The 19517-nt window shown below is 35.2% G+C and overlaps 1 protein-coding gene across 1 annotated transcript in view; it reads right to left on the bottom strand.

The window, feature by feature from the left end:
* Positions 1-19032, bottom strand: part of LOC149780247 (hemicentin-1-like) — a 103401-nt gene extending 84369 nt beyond the window's left edge. The window contains exon 1 of the mRNA XM_089937036.1: positions 17647-19032. Within this exon, the coding sequence (XP_089793162.1) occupies positions 17647-17890 (244 nt within the window). The 5' untranslated portion in view covers positions 17891-19032. The remainder of the gene's footprint in view (positions 1-17646) is intronic.
* Positions 19033-19517: the final 485 nt, after the last annotated feature.

Here is a 19517-nt window from a genome sequence, read left to right as displayed (position 1 = left end):
CGATTTTATCTCACTGGATGCGCCCTGTTCGAGTTTTGCGCTCTTGACTCCACGAAAATAATCTCCCTAAACAATGCACGTGTGTCTTACAAGATGTCGTTTTAAACTTTCTTTTAAACTCGTTCATGCCAGTTTTGTTTATTTATTTTTACTTTTTGTGTTCCCGTCCTAGGATGGGTAATTAATAGTGTTTATGCATTGGTCGATGCACATGTTTGTGTTTATTTTAACGTTTTTTATTACTTTGTTTCATTTTATGTCAGCTAAACCAAGTTGATTTTGTATTTGTTTCATTTTAATATTTTTATTTTCGTTTGAGACATGATTGTTTCATTTGTGTTTTGCTTGTTTCGTTTGACATTTGTGTTCGATAAACGTTTCTTTTTGCATGTTGTTTTTTTTGCGTTTTTTTATTCCATCCTATTCATTTTATTTTGACAATTGTTTGCCATACACGACTGTTGCCTGGTTGATTGCATGTTATTTTATTTCATTTAACTTTAGTTTCTTTGAGTCTTCAGTCTTCATCAACCTGCTCTGATTGTTTCCGGCTTGCATTATTCTGCTATTTACATCATACAGCGCGTGCATCATTTGTTTTATCTGAGTATTGATCTTGTTGTCTAGGCTTTAATCTTGTTGTCATGGCTCTAATCCTGTTGTCTAGGCTTTAATCATGTTGTCTAGGCTTTAATCCTATTGTCTAGGCTTTAATCTTGTTGTCTAGGCTTTAACCCTGTAGTCTAGGCTTTAATCTTGTTGTCTAGGCTTTAATCATGTTGTCTAGGCTTTAATCTTGTTGTCTAGGCTTTAATCATGTTGTCTAGGCTTTAATCTTGTTGTCTATTCTTTAATCATGTTGTCTAGGCTTTTCTTCTGTTGTCTAGTTTTTAATCTTGTTGTCTAGGCTTTACTCTTGCTGTCTAGGCTTTAATCTTGCTGTCAAGGCTTTAATCTTGTTATTTTATAAGTATGCTTGTTTCATTTTAACTTTTATTGATTCATATAAAGTCTACTTTTTGGGTTTTAATTTCATATATTTGGCAACGATGGCCTCCCATATCAAATCCCTGTTAAGATTTGCTCAGTGGATATTTTACGTCACAGATACAACGAAGTTTCTGCTTTATTGACGATGGAAGTAACTTGTTTCATAAAGACAGTTGCCTTGACTTTTTGTTTACTAAGATTGTTTTCTTTGGGATTTTATCAAATCAAAAAATAAAATTCCTAATTAAGTTTATGTTCACAAAAGAGACCTCGACCTGTTGCTAAACGAGAAGTATTTTTTAATACAACTGTAAGCCATGCGACCATTGTTGCTGTATGTAATGTTTCACTAGTGACATTTTGACCTCTCCGTGAAGGCCGTACTGATATTAAGATTACATCTTCTTAATAGAACATTCTTCTATAATTAAAAACAAAACGCATTTAAGGAAGACGTTTAATATAGTATTGTCCACGAGGTTCAGACTGCTTGAGCCAGTATTTCACCAATAGATCTTAAGTCCGAACTTCAGTGTACATTTTTAATACATTGATTTCATGGGCTGAAATTGTACGCATGCAAAACAATTAACATGCATTCAAATGTCTTATGTCTATTTTAGATTAAGACTTTGTGTTGGGGAAATCTGGGCAAGGTCAAATACACATGGATAGGTTAATGATGACTACTATACATTAACTATACAAATGGGTAGATTATGAGGACTACTATGCATTAACAATACAAATGTGTAGAGTATGAGGACTATTATGCATTTACCATACAAGAGCAAATTATAAGGACTACAGTGCATTAACAATACAAATGGATAGATTATGAGAACTACTATGCATTAACAATACAAATGTGTAGAGTATGAGGACTATTATGCATTTACCATACAAGAGCAAATTATAAGGACTACAATGCATTAACAATACAAATGGATAGATTATGAGAACTACTATGCATTAACAATACAAATGGGTAGATTATGAGGACTACTATGCATTTACCATACAAGAGCAAATTATAAGAACTACAGTGCATTAACAATACAAATGGGTAGATTATGAGGACTACTATGCATTAACAATACAAATGGGTAGATTATGAGGACTACTATGCATTTACCATACAAGAGCAAATTATAAGGACTACAGTGCATTAACAATACAAATGGATAGATTATGAGAACTACTATGCATTAACAATACAAATGTGTAGAGTATGAGGACTACTATGCATTTACCATACAAGAGCAAATTATAAGGACTACAGTGCATTAACAATACAAATGGATAGATTATGAGAACTACTATGCATTAACAATACAAATGTGTAGAGTATGAGGACTATTATGCATTAACTATACAAAGAGTAGATTATTAGGACGACAATGCATTAACAATACAAAGAGTAGATTATGAAGACTACTATAATTAACAATATCAATAGGTAGACTATGAGGACAACTATACATTAACTATACCAATGGGTAGATTATGAGGACTGCTATGCATTTACCATACAAAGAGTAGATCATGAGGACCACTATGCATTAACAATACAAAGAGTAGATTATGAAGACTACTATAATTAACAATATCAATAGGTAGACTATGAGGACAACTATACATTAACTATACCAATGGGTAGATTATGAGGACTGCTATGCATTTACCATACAAAGAGTAGATCATGAGGACCACTATGCATTAACAATACAAAGAGTAGATTATGAAGACTACTATAATTAACTATACAAATGGGTAGACTATGAGGACTACTATGCAGTATGCAATATTTTATTTCTTACGATTTAAAATTTTAATATGACGAAAATCATAATGTATACAAAGTTATTAAATATATCAAATAGTTCTTTTGGGTAAACTAAAGTATACAGAATCGTTATCAATAAATAAACCTTTTTCTGTCATTTTTAAATAGAAGAATGATCGTTTAAATCAAATGGATGGGTAACCTCAAAAGCGAGTCACTTATATAATCTTTCCTTAACCAAAACTACTTTGTAAGGTCAAACATTTGTACAGGGACAAGATACAAGCACTAAGGAATACATCTTTTATGTATTTAAAACACGAATTTAAATCATTTCCTAATAACTGAACTACTATTTATAGTAAAGGATCATTTACGTAAGCCCAAGTCAATATTGACCCATGCTAACGAGTTGCAAGAAAACAATTCCATCCAAAGATTTACCAGAATTTGAGGCAGACGTATGGAGCATGCGCATGCCATCAAAGTAGTCTTTCCAGAAAGATGTAAAGGTTCTTTTATCTTAGTAGTATCAGTCATCCTTTCATTCCAATGTATTCCTAAGTGCAACATACTTCAGACTGGATGAAAGAATCTTGTTTACGTTCCAATATGTAAAGGGTTCGTATTTTGTAGTCATAGTGACCATCTCTGTACTTCAATTGAAGAGCTTCTCCATTAATATATGACCTCTTCATCTATAATCTTAACAGCGTTTCTTGATAAAATTAGGAGACAGATATTATACTAACCCATTTTGTTTGAAGCTCTACCCATGCCATCAACATGTTAATGGTTATATACTTGGTTGGCATCCACAAAATCATACCAAATTTTATATGACCTCAGTAGACAGGGTCACTGACCTTTCGTGAGAGCAGGATCGAGTGCTTCAGAATAGGGGAAAAATAAGTAGAATTCAACATTGGTCAGTCTTTATTTCGCCTCTCGACTGCCCTATAAACTCATTTTCCCTTTACACTACTTTGGTCAAAACACAAATTCAGCAATTTTTTAAAATTTACTTTTTTAATCTTATATTTCCTTGATCCATGTTATATATATATATATATATATATATATATATATATATATATATATATATATATATATATATATATATATATATATATTCGGAATAGGAGGAAAATAAGTTGTAATATGTAGCTTGATGTAATATCATCGATGCATACCCAGCTGTTGCAATGTTTTTCATCAAGTGGCATTCCAGTTCAAATACAGTTGCGCATACTGTGTCTATTATAAGGAGAATCTACGTGTCATGTCTAAGGTTAAACATTATTTTACCTCAATCTAGACAATACTTCCTGTATCCAACAATATTGTAGATAAGTGGGTTCTATTTGCAGCATAAGAATTTTTAATTTATCTTTATAATCGTATGAATATGTAGTTACATTTAACAGAACTATATAAATATATCGGACAATTACATAAAATAGTTCATATAGTCGCTCTTGAAAACCATTGACCTAACTGAAAGTTAACAAAGCGCTATAAAAGAAGCTACAGTCATAAACTTACTTACACAGAATTGTTGATTAGCATGAAGTGCTTACTTGAAAGAAAGATTTAAACATAATACAATTTTTTTTTTACATAAAAAGCCAAAACTTAAAAAAGCAAACGTATGCATTATCTGAACATTATGGAAATCAATCGAAATTCGAAAAGTCCACCTTCTAATTACTTGAAATGCAGGTTCCGAAGACTGCGTATCCAGGCCAATGTAAAAATAGTAGTTATGAATATGGTTGTGGGGAGAGAGGGTGAGAGACCGAGACAGGGACAAAGACAGATAGAAAGAGAGACAGAGATTTTGATGTGATACTGACAGCTTGTAGGGTGTTAGGATCATAAAGAAATGAACGATGTTTTATTGGAGATGAGTGGTTTTATGATTCATACTTACCGTACATAATTAAAATTGCACGCAGTTTACCAAACAGACCCCAGTAATGTCATTCGTTTGCACGGTATGAAACTGAGCCTCGTTTTGAACTGCACAGTTTATTGGTACTACGTACAAGTACAGTGTATTATCGATGAATGATGTAAATATTCTGATTAATGTTCATTCGTTAGTAAAACAATCCTATCTGCATTTCTTAAAGTATGTTGTTCATACCGGTGAGTTTCTAGAGTAAATGAGAGCATATTTATATACGCATTCATACCGGTGAGTTTCTAGAGTAAATGAGAGCATATTTATATACGCATTCAAAGTGAAAGCACTATATACAGCCACTCAATCTAATTAAAATCAGATCACTATTTTCCTACGTGAAGATCTGACAGCGACCGCTTAGGGGTCTTGCTCTGGTGACCTATGTTATTACCATAATTGCTGATTTTATCAGCCAATTAGTTGAAGTCTCATATCTTCGCGTTTGGGAAACTGAGTGGTATGGCTGAAGAGTATCAAATTGTTCCGAACAATTTTATTCACTTTCTGATTTCTAAAAGCTGCATTTCCATTGGCTAATTCAAAGATCACCAGAACATGACCATTAAGCGATGACTGTCAGATCTTCGCGTATTGCAGCAGAGATCTGATTTAAATAAGGTTGTATAGACGCTTACACTACGCACCGGGGTCCATTCCAAAACTTAAAGCTTAAAAAATATAAAGTAACAACATTCGAAATAAAGAAATTGGGAGAAAACGTCAAATAAAACACGTGACCTTTTAAAGAACATTCATTTACTATTTAATAAAAACAAAAACAACAAAATATATTTACTATGCCTACATTCCACCTCAGTCCTACAAACTTTGTGAATGATTCGTTTCCAAAAGAGCTGGCTCCATTCAAAATCAAATTATTGAGATAAGATACCTCAGCCACAACTTTGTTTATTTTAAATCGTCAGCCTACACCTGACCTCCGATCCCACATGTGTGTTATAAGGAAGCTTTGTGATTCTTGGTTGGTGTGATGTGTACAAAGGAATGGTATGCAGTTATTTAACAAGTTCTATCTGTCGAGCAAAACAAACAAAAAAAATTGTATGATGTATATTTTCTTCTAAACAAAATTGGAACTCGTCTGATATCCAATTTTTCCACCAAGGAAGCCATATTGTTATCGTTACTCCTAATCGTAAAGTCATATCGACAAGGAGCTTTCACTGGAAAACTTCTTTGGTCCTTAAAGAATGGTGCTCATCTGACACCCAAAATTGCCACCAATATTGCCTCTTTGAAAATCTATCGCTGCTCCTCCCATATGAATGGTCATATCGGCATTATGATTTTTAACAAAAGACTTCTTGTAATATCCGGTTGATCGTATGCCGATCTGATATCCAACATGGCCGCTATCCTAAAGATCGAGCGATTGCTACTTCTCCTAAATGGAAAGTCTTATCGACATGGTATCTTATGGTGCGTAGTTGAAAATAATTGAAAACAATAGATCTTACATCTAACATGGTCACAATGGCGACCATCTTGAAAATCTTGTTTTAACACTTTTTCTTAAAGTAAGGTTATATTCCAATGTTTTTGTTTTTTTAACGCACTTCTAATGATGTATAGTTGATAACATGTGAAAATGATGCCGATATCAAATCCATTATGGCAGCTAGAGCTGCTAATATGAAAATATCAGAAATGGTTTCAACATCCATATAAATTCTTTTCGTTCAGTGGAACGTCAGGTTCTTCCAGGAACTCTTAACATTTTGTTAAATGAAAGTTTGTATATGCCACAGGAGGAGGCAGAGTTATGAAGTTGTAGCACAAAATGGTGAAAAGAGCCGTCGCCTATATCTAATAAATTCGTGCAGTGAAATATTACATAGCATGCGAAACCAGTTTGCTAAGGTTATAGTCTTGAGAAAGATTCAGTAAAGACAAGATTTTTTTTCGTGACACATGCTGACAAAAAGGTCTAAGACAGAAAGTGTGAAAACGTGATATATCTTGACATAATCTTTGAATTGCATATAAATATAACATAATCAAGTCGTATTATATGCACATAAACATGTATATCAAATATGACTTTCCTGGGTTAGTTTCTGTATAATGGTTCTAAGAAACTTACCGTAAGGTTCAGAAATTATAAAAGATAGCCACTTATTTTACCCAAACAGCTATAGTGGAGTAAAACAAAGTCTAGTATAAAAAAGTCTAACCCCATCTTTTACGTATATTCAGAAGTACGAGTATTGAATTTCCTTTGTCACACATTGTTTCTTTGTAATCCTGCCGATAATTTTTCACCGAAAGTGATACGCTCAGTAAACTCAAGTTTTAGAAACGGAAAAATGGTCTTAATGGCATGAAGCCTAAGTTGGTCCTTTAGATTTCAACATATCTAGTAAAACATGTAATTATTTACATCACATGTACTGTGTGTTTTGGTCCTAACATCTCAGGGACTAGTTGGCAGACAGAAAGACCAAACGAAGAGGTTACAGGATGTTGTTGGTCCTTCGAGCTGGACGATGACCAAAATATCACTAACTGGTTTAGTTTCTGTGAGTAAGTGAGATTAGGATAAGTTGTGCTCTGAATTGTCTGTGGCACATATTACAACATATGCCACCAAGGTTTGCTTGACCAATAGTAAACATGGTGCGGCTCTGAGATTTTTGCTGCACGCGCTTCTGTACTATATCTGCAATTCCCCTCAGCTCAGAGTATGTAGCTCCAGTATGGGCGAGACTCTGTCAGGTGGAGAAATCCTGTGGAGATCTTCCCAAGACTCAGAGCCATATTGAAGTGTTTCAAGGATGACTTGATGTTAATCTTGGAAGCGTTTCATCCAACCACCTTGCGAATGCTTTCCTTCCTTCAGCTCACTATATAGCATTTTCTTTATTAGTCGCTTTTCTGTCATCCTGGTAACATGGCTTGCCCATCTCAACTGTGATTTCATCACCATGGTGTGGATGTTTTGCAATGCCTAAACCATGTAGCAAACCTCAGTGTATGGGACCCTCCCCTAGCATTTTATCATCAGTTTCCTCAAACAGCTCATGTAAAAATGATTAAGCTTCTTGGCATGGTGTCTGTACATCGGCCATGTTTCACAAACATAAAACAGCGACGACAACAGAGTGGCTTTCTAGACTTCATTGTTGTTGTTGTTGTAGACTGATGTTTATGCATTCCCACACATTAGCGAGTAATCTGATATCTGGCGTTGGTTTCATCATCAATATGGAATTCGAAGATAGGTAAATTTGTCCACTCACACGAGACTTTGACCATTTAGTTTGATGGGAGGCTCAACATAAGGCCTTCTTGGTGCCGGTGGATGTATCATCTCTGCCTTACTGATACTGATTGTGAGACAGAAATTGTCACAAGCTGAAGAGAAACGGCCCATATTGTGTTGCATGTCATACTCAGATTTGGCATTCAGGGAACAGATGTCAGCAAATAGGAGATCACAGGCAGTCACTTCTTGAAATTTTGTCTTCGCCTATAGTGTCCTCAGATTTGAGAGATTTCCATAGGTCCGGTATCTGATATTGATCCCAGTGTCATAGTCATAAAAATGACATTAGACTGAAGAGGGCTCGGGCCAACACACATCCATGCATGACTCCATTGGTGACTGGGAATGGTTCAGATGGTTTGCCGTCGTCCCGACACGAGCAAACATGCCAACATGCAATTGCCGAGTCGTCACGAAGAATTTCTCTGGAAACCAAATTGTGCCATGATCTTCAAAAGGCATCAACGACTGACTGTGTCAAAGGCTTTAGCCAAGTTGGTGAACGTACACAGGTTGGAGTTTGTTCCTGGCATTTCTCCCAGAATTAAAGAGCTGCAAACACCAAGTATGTGGTACATTTTCCTTTTCCTTTCCTGAAGCCATTCTGACTCTCATGCAGGATATGATGGGCACGGCTATTCAGCAAAGATTGTGCCAGCTATTCATTGTAGAAGTGGACGGTGTACAAATGAGGCATAGTTCCCCGAGTCCACATTTGTTATATGTATTTTAATTTGCATTCTTATTTATTTTTTATTCATTATATGTTATGGATAATTGTAATTTGGTCGTGACCTTGTCCAAAATCAAGTTCATTTTCTACCTGACCTGAATCATTAATGTTTTTTGGCAAACAACATGTTTATCTCAATCTGAGTCCAGAACATTGGATATTCTCCTTGAAATGCCTGGTGTACCTAATGTTTGCCATATTTTATAATGTAAATTTAGTAAAAGACCTTCTAATTATAAGTAAGATTTTATTTTGTAAACATTTGGAACCTTCCAGAATGAAATTTTTCATTCGGTAATTTTTTAAGCATATGTTAATTGTGAGTTAAGGAAAAACATAGGACTATATAATCTTATTTATCTAGAAATCATTCATTCGTGCTGTCAAATATATGCGGAATCAGTTACATTATTGTCGTGTCCAGTGTTTCTGTTGTGTTGGAATTTATTTGTTCATATTATTTAAGTTATTCTTCTCTGGAAATTCAATGTGCTCAAAAATAACGTTGTTGGAAATAGAGACAGATTTATAATGAACAGGATTGCATTATTGTGATTCAACAAAGGAATGTTGGCACATCACTATGACACAGGCCATCACAGGCAAATCAACACTTCCAAAGTTGGATTTACTTTGGAATACCACTAAAGTTTATTCAGAACTTGAATCATTAGGACTTGTGTTAAACATTACATGTTATTTGGAATATAATTCGCAATACCATCAGTTCCTTTTACATTTAGCACATGGTATTCAAGGGAAATAAATTGTTTGTTTAATTTTGCAAATTTTGTTGGTTAACGTTCTTTTCAGTTACTTACTTTAAGTCCATATATTCGTCATACCATTGACTAGAAGAATTAAGTAAGCTCCTTTGCCATGTGCGAGCATCGGGCTTTTGTAGGCTTGCGCTGGCAGTGAATCTCCAGGTGCTTTGTTATTTGACAGCATGTCAGTTGCTTTCACAGTTTCAGCCAGCGTTGGAAAAAGATCGGCAAGTGATATGTTGATTTCCACTTAGGGAAGAAGATCGGCCAGTGATATGTTGATTTCCACTTAGGGAAGAAGATCGGCAAGCGATATGTTGATTTCCACTTAGGGAAGAAGATTGGCAAGTGATATGTTGATTTCCACTTAGGGAAGAAGATCGGCCAGTGGTATGTTGATTTCCACTTAGGGAAGAAGATCGGCCAGTGATATGTTGATTTCCACTTAGGGAAGAAGATCGGCAAGTGATATGTTGATTTCCACTTAGGGAAGAAGATCAATTGTCTCCTCATTGACAGATGAATGTTGATTGAGCATGTTGTTGAAGTGTTCTGTCCCATTGTCAGCGTGCAGTTTGCTGCTGTCGGCACTCTTTATTGGATATGTTCCTGATAATTGTAGCCCGTAGACTGTCTTCAAAGCATCAGGGAAGTTCTTCATGTCATTCCTGTCTGCGTAGAACTGAATGTGGTCTGCCTTACAGCTCAGCCATGAGTCTAGCAACTCTGAGTGTGTATTGGACGGTCCTCTTGTGTTGTTGAATGCTGCTTTCTTTGTTGATGCAACTCTGAGTGTGTATTGGACGGTCCTCTTGTGTTGTTGAATGTTGCTTTCTTTGTTGATGCAACTCTGAGTGTGTATTGGACGGCCCTCTTGTGCTGTTGAATGCTGCTTTCTTTGTTGATGCAACTCTGAGTGTGTATTGGACGGTCCTCTTGTGATGTTGAATGCTGCTTTCTTTGTTGATGCAACTCTGAGTGTGTATTGGACGGTCCTCTTGTGTTGTTGAATGCTGCTTTCTTTGTTGATGCAACTCTGAGTGTGTATTGGACGGTCCTCTTGTGATGTTGAATGCTGCTTTCTTTGTTGATGCAACTCTGAGTGTGTATTGGACGGTCCTCTTGTGTTGTTGAAAGCTGCTTTCTTTGTTGATGAAGTATTGTCTTCTAAACAGAGCTTTTGCAGCCGATGTTTCTCATTTAAAAGTCTCTGTATGGCAGAATACTTCTCATCAAACCATTGTTGATATTTACATGTGGTGGGACCCAGCCTTTTGGAGACATTTGAGTACACAGAGTCTCTAGTTAGAATTCCTCTATATTCTCGGAGTTCATGTCGGTTGTAATGGATTTTCAAGCTGGTAAGTCAGACAATTAATGTCATAACTCCTCTAAAAGAGGATTTTATATACAGAAAAATATAACTCTCCTATACTGACAATCGATTTCAGCCCTAATAACGTTAACATCAAGGTACCCACCAAAGCTGTTTGAAATCTAACAATAAGTAAGTGATTTATTGTATGCTGTTTGAAATCTAACAATAAGTAAGTGATTTATTGTATGTAATCAAAAGTGGCTGGGCCTGGGAGTAATGGGATATAACTCTGCTAAATTAAGACGTAAACTGTTAGCAATAACATTTCAGCAGATAACTCAAACTGCATACTAAGTCTGCATGAAATCCAATAGTAACCTGAGCGAATTATTTTTCAGAAATTGACGTTAATGGGTCGAAAAACGAACGGTCTTAACTCCCCTAGATATTGCCATACACTGCTGGTATTTGAACCCAGCCAAGATCCGATAAAATTAAAGCTGTTTATCAAATGTATCAAATGTCTTTCAAATCCAATCGTAAATCAAGGATTATTTTGCGGAAATGAAAGTCCAACAATCAGTATATATCCGTTGTTTTCACGTGACGTCACAAAACGTGTGTACTTCCATATTTGCCATTTTGATTCTCAAACAGGCACCTAACAACATTGTTCTTTGCACATAATTATGAAAGCATGTCTCATTTTTTGCGTAAGGATATAATAATAAATCACATTATGTTGGGCATGTCAACTGCACGAGGCCAAACGCGTAAATTTCCCCTTTTTTCTTCAAGTAAAACATTGACATTTCAACCATCCTTGTTATTCTTTCATAAACAAATAGATCCATCAATAAACAGTCGCATAAACAAATTGATACACAAACAAGTAGAAACATACGATGTTCAATTTACACGGGCTGAAATCAGTCATTTTGTTATAGCTCAAGATAAAAGGCCAATCATCAATATATAATTTCACATACCTAAAAGCATTTCAAGAATATGCGGTTTAGACTTTCGATACAAAGTCATGCTCCGTGAAGCCAATGTTTCGTTTTAATACACTGAATATGAAACTTCATTGAACGGTTATCGCTTACATTCAATATCATCCTTTGTCCATCTTGTCCACCACAAATACAATATTTGATGGTACTTATTAAAACTGGTTTGTCAGCTGTGGCACTAGCACATGTTTTCGAGAAAAGTATTTGTTCATAAAAGTTCTGGCATAATACACATGCCATGAAATTGTAATTCGTAACTGATATTGTATCCCAAAGATCATTGTAATGTATAATCTCTTTCAAGGTCACAAGCTTAGGGACATCGTACAAAATATTAAAAAGAAAACAATATTGTCTGTTCATATAAATTAATAACTGCAATTCTATTTGATAGCAATATGTTCAATTACGGTTAAACTTCATTTTTCTGTCTTTCGGTATAAACCAGGGAACTTAAAGTTTTGTTTTTACTTTCGTGCTAAAGGGGCACATAATTTCAAGCATAATCTATGTATCATTTCAATTAAGTAATTATCCTTATTGATAATTAAATCAGATTATTATTTTGAATATACATGATGACTCATGTTGATAAAGGGTTGTTAGAGACTCAAAATGGCGATGCAAGGTACACGCAATATGCACTGTGGGTATTTGCGTACAGAATCGTAACGTCGGAGAAAACAACTCATAGGCCCACTGAATGATCATGTAGAACACTGGCATTAAAACTCATCCAAATCATCAACAATATCAAACTGTCGATATTACTTGCTTGAAATCAACTATTAAGTGAATGAGTGAAGGAAAGAATGAAGGAAGGAAAGAAGGACGTTGTTATTCAAACCAATTTTATAATAATCATGGACTGTAACTGCACTAAACAATGACGTAGAGAGCTGGTAACTGAACTCGCGAAGGTCTCGTCAATGTCATACTGAATATCAAGTTTGGTTGAAATGCATAAATAATTATGGTAGTTATTTTTCGGAAACGAAAGTACGTGGGTTTTGTTTTTGTTCTTTCTCCTAAATCCTCCATCATATATCATCCACTCGTTGAACTTTCTCTGTACATTATTTTATATTTTGGTTTATGGAAACTAACAGCACAATACCTTAAACAATCAGTCAGGGTAAGTTAATATGTTAGATTGAAATTACTTACGGTGAGGGGGGCCGAAGGGGCGGAATCTTCAGCTTTCGTTCTGAATCCCTTGCAAAGCTGAGAGCACTGATCAGTTCAGCAGATGAAACTGAGATAAATCCAGACATCAGAAGATTCATAGCGGAACCTCAATCAGCGATAAGAGGCACGTATTTTGACTGATATTAACACTCACCATAATTGACTGATATTAACTGTTAACACTCACCATATTTGACTGATATTAACACTCACTATAATTGACTGATATTAACACGCAACATATTTGACTGATATTAACACGCACCATATTTGACTGATATTAACATGTACCATATTTGACTGATATTAACACGCACCATATTTGACCGATATTAACACGCGCCATATTTGACTAATATTAACACGCACGCATTCTGACTGATATTAACACGCACCATATTTGAATGATATTAACACGCAACATATTTGACTGATATTAACACGCACCATATTAAGTATAGAGGCCGTTCCGAAAGAATGTTAAGCAAGGGGAAGTGATGAAAAGAGAAAAGAAGTGTGTGTGTGTGTGTGTGTTGCTTTGTGTGTGTACGTGTTGCTGTTTGTGTATGTATGTATGTATGCATGTGCGTGCGTATGTATATATGTATGTATGTAATTATGTATGTGTGTATGTAACGTGAAAAGAAAGTATCCCTCATAAGAATAAAAAAATTAAACTTCCAATAAATGTTTAAAAAATAAATGGCGGTGAATTTTTTAAAGGTAACTCGTTATATCAAACAAAGATGTTCCAAATATTTCATGAAAATCGAGAGAAAAAATCACTGTTTCACTCATAAAATACAATATGAAGAATTACTGCATAACCTGGAATCTTGTACAACTTTTCGAAATACTGAAGCAGACCTAAGAAAATATCCCTAAGTACAATGCTGATAAATTAGATTAAACTGAATTCATTACTCAGTTAAAATTATCATCATCATCATCATCGTCATCATTGGAAAAAAGTTGATTGTTTGCAATGAATGCAGATCACGAAGCCTCGCAAAGAATCAGTCCCTCTTTAAAGATTCAATAAGACTTAGTTTATGGAGTGTTTAACTGTCTTTATTTGTGTGTCCGTTATACGTTATATAACTTGCAAAGGAAGTTAAAGTATTATGAGGTTTTAATCAGTTTAGTCGAAATTCACCCGGAAGATGGGAACTGATTTATTCGGTATTAAATCGTTGTACCAGTTGACAAAAACAGTTTGCCTTGCTGTTCCGAAATTTGCTAAGCATACATGTGTTCACAACCACATGTTTACATTGTATCTCTGGATCCTTGCTTTGCTGACAGAACCTGACGTGAAAAATTCAAAATGGGCCAGTCACTGAACAGACTGGCTTTACAGACTGATAATTTGCCCCAGACATTTGGTAGACCATGTAATGCAACCCACTTAATCAACAAACGTATATGATTAACAAAGATTTTTCTTGAGTGATGCCAGAAGCAGATGTGTGGAAAAAATGCACAGCTTTAATATCAGCTTCGCAAAACGCTGACACACCGAAATGTAAGAGCCAAATTAACGGTGATAAAATAATTTCGTCGCATGAAAGAATTCGAGACTTTTGAAATACATCGAAATGCCAAGACGTGACATAATCACATTGGAGTATAAAAATAAAAAAATTATTGTAAAGAAAGATTCCTAATCTTATTTTTTAATATTTCCAGAAAACACAATTCTTTTTAACAAGTTTATATAACGCGTTTCGCACAAAATGAATGTAATAAGCATACATAAGTATTGTTATGTTCATTCATACAAGTAGACTAATTCTCTCATTTTATTAAATTTTTCAACCACTTTTTGTTAAAAGTTGACTAATTCCCTGCTTGTATTAGATCTCCAACCTTTTGTGTTAAAAGTCGACTAATTCCCTGCTTGTATTAGATCTCCAACCTTTTGTGTTAAAAGTAGACTAATTCCCTGCTTGTATTAGATCTCCAAAATTTTGTGTTAAAAGTAGACTAATTCTCTCATTTTATTAAATTTTTCAACCACTTTTTGTTAAAAGTTGACTAATTCCCTGCTTGTATTAGATCTCCAACCTTTTGTGTTAAAAGTCGACTAATTCCCTGCTTGTATTAGATCTCCAACCTTTTGTGTTAAAAGTAGACTAATTCTCTCATTTTATTAAATTTTTCAACCACTTTTTGTTAAAAGTTGACAAATTCCCTGCTTGTATTAGATCTCCAACCTTTTGTGTTAAAAGTAGACTAATTCCCTGCTTGTATTAGATCTCCAACCTTTTGTGTTAAAAGTAGACTAATTCTCTCATTTTATTAAATTTTTCAGCCACTTTTTGTTAAAAGTTGACTAATTCCCTGCTTGTATTAGATCTCCAACCTTTTGTGTTAAAAGTCGACTAATTCCCTGCTTGTATTAGATCTCCAACCTTTTGTGTTAAAAGTAGACTAATTCTTTCATTTTATTAAATATTTCAACCACTTTTTGTTAAAAGTAGACTAATTCCCTGCTTGTATTAGATTTCCAACCTCTTTTGTTAAAAGTAGACTAATTCCCTGCTTGTATTAGATCTCTAACCTTTTGTGTTAAAAGTAGACTAATTCCCTGCTTTAAATTAGATCTCCAACCTATTTTGTTAGAAAATACTAATTCCCTGCTTGTATTATATTTCTAACCTCTTTGGTTAAAAGTAGACTAATTCCCTGCTTGTATTAGGTCTCCAACCTCTTTGGTTAAAAGTAGACTAATTCCCTGCTTGTATTAGGTCTCCAACCTCTTTTGTTAAAAGTAGAATAATTCCCTGCTTGTATTAGGTCTCCAACCTCTTTTGTTACAAGTAGCTGTCCTGAGGACACATACATTAGCAATAGGTATAGTACGGATAACACGTATAACTATGTTAGTATATTGTCATCATTTCTTTTGAGCGCATTTTGTCACACAATTATATATATTCAGGTTTTTTTTTTATTCGTCCCAAATTATTATTATTCGTCTTCTTTATATCATTCTGCTTCCACAGGGGCTCGTATCGTTGTTTACAATTAAACTGTCATACGTGTAATATGTAATAACTACAAGGGAGGACACTTGTCTCCTTGCTCGCTCGACCTATTTAAGAATAAATGCTGATATTTCAAGCTACGCATTGCATAGCTTAATACATTTGATACCGATATTTAGCTCAGGCATTCGACTGTGTATCCCTATCAAAAGTTTGACCTAATATCATACCTTTAAGGAATGCTAAATCATCTTCCCACGCTACCGCTCGACATGGACCTGAACGCGCCCGCATTTGAATTTGTTTCAATGCGAAGGTAGTCGAGGCATGCCGAAGTATGTTCAAGTAGGTTCATGTGGCTGATATGTTTCTTGAACGAAACGAAACGCTGCTTTACAGTTCCAATAGGCATATTATATTTTTATTAATTTCGTTAAAGAATAATATTTCCACTTAACCCGATTTCGGCATTCCCGGCTTTCATCGCCTTCCAATCAACTGAAATGTAGGCCAACGAAACTTGAAACAGGTCCATTTCTTTTGTGCGAATTTGAATTTATTAGAGAAAAGACATCAGAGTAAGTAAAGTCTGAATAACCATTATTTTAGTTGCCAGTTGTGTGAGATATTCCTGGAAATTTGACTTTCGTTACGATGTTAGTCAACATCAAAACACACTACACAGCGCTGTTAGTTAGACGGCAAGACCCTGACGCCTAAAACATAAATATCAGCGTCAGGTCTAGTTCCAAGTATCATGTGCTCCCTGGCACCCCACCGCTACACAACCAACTAATTGGAAGACACAGATTTTACAAGATTCTGGCCCTACGATATTGGTTTGCTAATTTAATCCTGGTGCCAGCGATGTAGAAAAGCCATGAAGTGTTCCGATTGTACAACGATTTGAGCATTTGCAACTTCTAGGTCCATCTTAAGAGTCGTACCGCAAATGTATGCCGGTAACTGCCATTCGAACCACTTATTATATTCAAAAAACAGGAATTGCTCTAGTTGCTAATACATCGCATTACTGTATCATTCTGTCAATCCTACGTTCATTCCAGTTGTAGAAAATTGCCGAGGTGGTCAGAATATGCTGTGGGTTGTTTTACTTGAAGTAGAGCTTTTCTGCGAACAAAAGCATGATTTTATTTAATGCAAACATAATTCTAAAGCAGAAGAGGTGATCCAAATGCAATCTGAGGTGGACTGAATGCAAATAAAAAAAATTCCATGGTTAGTCGAAATGCTTTGGAGTGGCAGCTATTGGCAGACATTCGGGATATGACCCGTAAGATTGACCGAGACGTTACGATTGCGTTTTGGTTTAAATCATACAGCCAAACACTAGCTGAATCTATTTTTCGGGTTATGTACGATGTTCAAGTGGAATGCATGTTAGTTTCTACTATAAAATTCAGGCTTTTCTTTGTCTTAGACGTGTAAAAATGATGACACGAGTGTATGTACTGATCTACTACTTCAAAGCAGTCATATGATATTATATTGTTCTGATCACCCCAAACCACCCCACCCACTCCTCATTCAACCATGAGCTAAATATAGCCCCGCGTCTTGTTTCATTTTGCGAAAGTCTACTTACCTGGATCATGAAAAGGTACTAAAACATAATTATACAGTGGTTTCTCCCTTCTCGCCAAAGTAGTAGCCAGTATTTTGGCCGCGCCGTCTATAACTTGTACCAGGTCATCGTACATGGAACCAGTGATGTCGAACACGAATGCCAGGGACGCTGCGCCCTCCGGAATCTCATCTTGTGGGAACACAGATTTCGTCAAACATCCAAAGAATACTGTCAAAGGAATTAAAATCCTTCGAGGATGCATCCTTGTCGTCTATTTTGAAATTGATTTTCAATTGTTCTCACCATATACAATGAGAATTTTTGTGTCAGCTTTAATATGGTGTATTTAAGTTTCAAAACATATTCGGTAAAACGCTCTTTAAAAGATATTCTTACAAGATAAGAATGCGGTGGCAGTAAGGTATTTGCAGCACTTTCACACACACAGTGGTGCTAACTGATATCTTGCTCTATTTGTACATCACAAACATCATGTACGTTAAATAGCTTTATAACGTGATTGACAACAAACGCTCTCCAAACGTTTCCGCTTCGTTAAAACTTATTTGAACTCCATGATCACAATCTGATGTTTCCGACACAACTTTTATTTTAAGAACACCACGTGAATTTAGTCAGTTTTATAACTCACTTGATGCCACGCGTTCCGAATTATCTCGTTTCAAAACCTTGATCACTGTAATTAAGTCCTGCTATTCCTGGCGCTGTGTCTGTTTTGGAAGAAACACTTGCCTTTGAAGTTTCATAACCTAATAAGCGCAGTGGGCTTTATATTTATAAAAGATTTCTTATACAGCTAATCTCCGGCCTTCGTTAATGCCTATACTTAAGGAAAAATAAAACAGTTACAGTAGCTTCTTCAACAGTTCTGATATAAATGTATCGGTGATAAATATGTGTTAGCACTCTATTAGCCGCCTGCCAGAAACTACAAATTGCCACATTTGTCGACGTCAATTATTTCAACTGAAGAATATACAAGCTCCTCCCCTTTCCTTCCCACACTAATAAAGAAATGGCATCCACAATGCGAAAGAGATAAAAAAAAAAAAAGGTTGAATATTTTTATACAGCGATGAATATTATGACGTGTCCTATGTTTTGTCTGCACAACGTGATGAGTGACTCTGCTTTTTTAAAATTCTAAATCAAAAATTTCTAAAGGGCTTTCAATTTAAAATTTCTACAATTTCTTAAACAGTTGTTCATTTTTCATTGTTTTAAGCATAAAAGTAAAATCTTCTGTTTTATTATTCTGTTCTTTTCTGTTAAATAAACTATGTATTAACTCGTTCCAAAATGACTAACAACAGATATTTCTAATCTAATCCAGGAAAACCATATCCTTTAAATAACAATAACTCAGATCCTCTTGAAAGAAATATTGCACTAAAATATCAGTTCATGTTTGAAATACTGTGCTCAGACAGCACGATCTGCCACAGTGGTTCCGTATTTTCCATTTCTGTGCAATCAGACCGGGGATTGACGGTAGGGGGTCCTCAGATGTGGAATGAGTAATATGACCGTAGTTCCACATCTATCGGATTCACTGTGAATAAGGGGATCGTACTCGGTTGAATAATCGTTTAATAATTTAGCGAATTTTCCTGCAAACATTCGAATTTAGAAAACCCTGTAAAATCGTTATTATTACGCAGTAAGATCACCAAATCAGTCAGTTTGGTGCCAAATTCAGATAAAACCTTATGTAATCGATAGTCATTTGAATTAATTAGGCAAATTCATACATAAAACCATTTTACAAAATAACAGCAACAAAACAAAAGCAGAGAAACAAAGATACTGGCACTTCAAACTAACCGACATCAGAAATTGCATTTCTCAAACCGGCTAAAAGTAAGAGT

This window comes from Sinohyriopsis cumingii, chromosome 16, assembly GCF_028554795.1.
Source record: "Sinohyriopsis cumingii isolate HCF-2022 chromosome 16, ASM2855479v2, whole genome shotgun sequence".
NCBI lineage: Eukaryota > Metazoa > Mollusca > Bivalvia > Unionida > Unionidae > Sinohyriopsis > Sinohyriopsis cumingii.
Note: the sequence above shows the minus strand (reverse complement) of the source record. Positions and strands in the feature narration are given on the sequence as shown.